Source organism: Elephantulus edwardii, unplaced genomic scaffold (assembly GCF_000299155.1).
Source record: "Elephantulus edwardii isolate Elephantulus edwardi_28Jun2011 unplaced genomic scaffold, EleEdw1.0 scaffold00054, whole genome shotgun sequence".
Classification (NCBI taxonomy): Eukaryota; Metazoa; Chordata; class Mammalia; order Macroscelidea; family Macroscelididae; genus Elephantulus; species Elephantulus edwardii.
Window position 1 is genome coordinate 12914670 of NW_006399804.1, and position 1848 is coordinate 12916517.

Here is a 1848-nt window from a genome sequence, read left to right on the forward strand (position 1 = left end):
GTCTCAAAAGAACAAATACTGCATAATGCAACTGTTATAAAACAGGACTGACACGGGAGTTGGGGGAACCTAGTAAAAAAGGGGATAAATAATGAACACTGTGTTGAAATAGATGAGGGAGAGAACTATTTAAAAGGAATATATTATTAGATATTATTTGCATGACGATAGTTCAGAATAAGAGATGCATAGCAAATTGGACTTGAAGGGGCGGGAAAGGAAGGAAACTCCATCAATGAAACAATCTTTTTAAAGAGAAAAGCAAATGAGGGGCTTAGGAAAGAAAATGCAATAATGAATGAATAGAAATCCAAGTTTTTTGTAAACTTTCATTAAAATAGCAACTTAAAAAAGAACTATTAAAAAAAAAGAATTCAGTTTGCTTGTCCTCCATGGAACCACCTCATTTTGTCATTCTGGAGACTTAACCTAAACACGGTTATTTCCCTCAGTTTAAAGTAACCTCTTTTAGTACTCTATCCCCTACTCCCAACATATACAACTATGGTTCTACTACCTACTCTTACATTTTCATTTTACTTATCTAGAATAAGAAATGGTGAATTTCCAGCTACAAGTACAAATGGAACCCCAACGTACAGCATCAAGCCAAAGCCGCTCACTACTGCCAATGCAACAGAAAACACTCCAAATGCTGCAACCCACATTTTGTTTTGTACACAGTCTAATCTATAAATTATGGGGGGGAACCAAATAATGAATTTGTAGTGGTAGTTTTCATATTTAATTCTAGCAAACATTAACAGTTATATCTTGAATACCTGTTCAGAAACCTGTAGGGCAATATTTCTTAAATCTGGCTTCAGAAAATCTACGCCCCTGGAATCCTGGTAATACAGTGGTTAATCTGCCAGAAGCCCTTTCATAGAAAGATGTGGCAATCTGTTTTCATAAATATTACCCATTGCCTTTGAATTTATTCTGGAAAAACTCCCTTTCTCACAAAGGGTTTATCCTGTGAGGTGTGATCTACCTAAAGTATTGGGAGAGGAGCAAGAAAACATTCAAAAGCCAATTACCACTTATGTTTATTCCATGGACATTTATTCACTTTCTAACTGGAGGACTTCGTACTACCTAAGTATGGTCATAAAGTGTCTATTAGGTTAATCGCCCAACCCCCCAAGGTCTGCCTGAGTTTTCATGGGAAAGAAAAGTTGTACTATAATTCTGAAGGTCTCTGGTTTGAATCTACCAGCTGCTGCATGGGAAAATGATGAGCAATTTCCTCCCATGTGATTAAATGCCTCTGAAAACCTGCTGGAGCATCAGCTATGGGTCAGTTTGGACTTGATGGTGTACAAGAACAACTTAGAAAATATAAAGGGTACAAAAGGACACAAAAATAAAGCTGAGTACCTACCGTGTCATGAGCAGCCATGGATGGCTATTAACTAGGAAGAAAATGAATTTGCATCACCTTCAAAAAAAGATTCTGGAAGGCAGTCTGGAGCTTCCTCAGAAAGCTGAACAGAGAAATTCCATATGATCCAGCTATTCCACTACTTGGAATATACTCTGAGAAAATGAGAACTGAGGCACAAATGGAGACTTGTACACCAATGTTCATAGCAGCACTATGCATCATCACAAGACTATGGAAACAGCCCAAATATCCAACCACAAATGAATGGCTTGAGAAATTATGATACATTTATACAATGGCATACTATGCAGCAGCAGAAGCAATGATTTTTTTTTAAATTATTACCTAACTTGGGAGGAACTGGAGAGCATTATGCTGAGTGAACTAACTCAGTACCAGATGAATAAATATTGTATAAAACCATTATTGTAGAATGAGTATAAGGATCCAAAGAGGGTGGT

The 1848-nt window shown here is 37.0% G+C and overlaps 1 protein-coding gene across 1 annotated transcript in view; it reads right to left on the reverse strand.

The window, feature by feature from the left end:
- The window catches only part of PTCHD3 (patched domain containing 3), a 15775-nt gene that overhangs the window by 7714 nt on the left and 6213 nt on the right, over window positions 1-1848 (reverse strand). Inside the window, 1 exon segment of the mRNA XM_006887111.1 lies at window positions 541-690. Coding sequence (XP_006887173.1) covers window positions 541-690 — 150 coding nt within the window.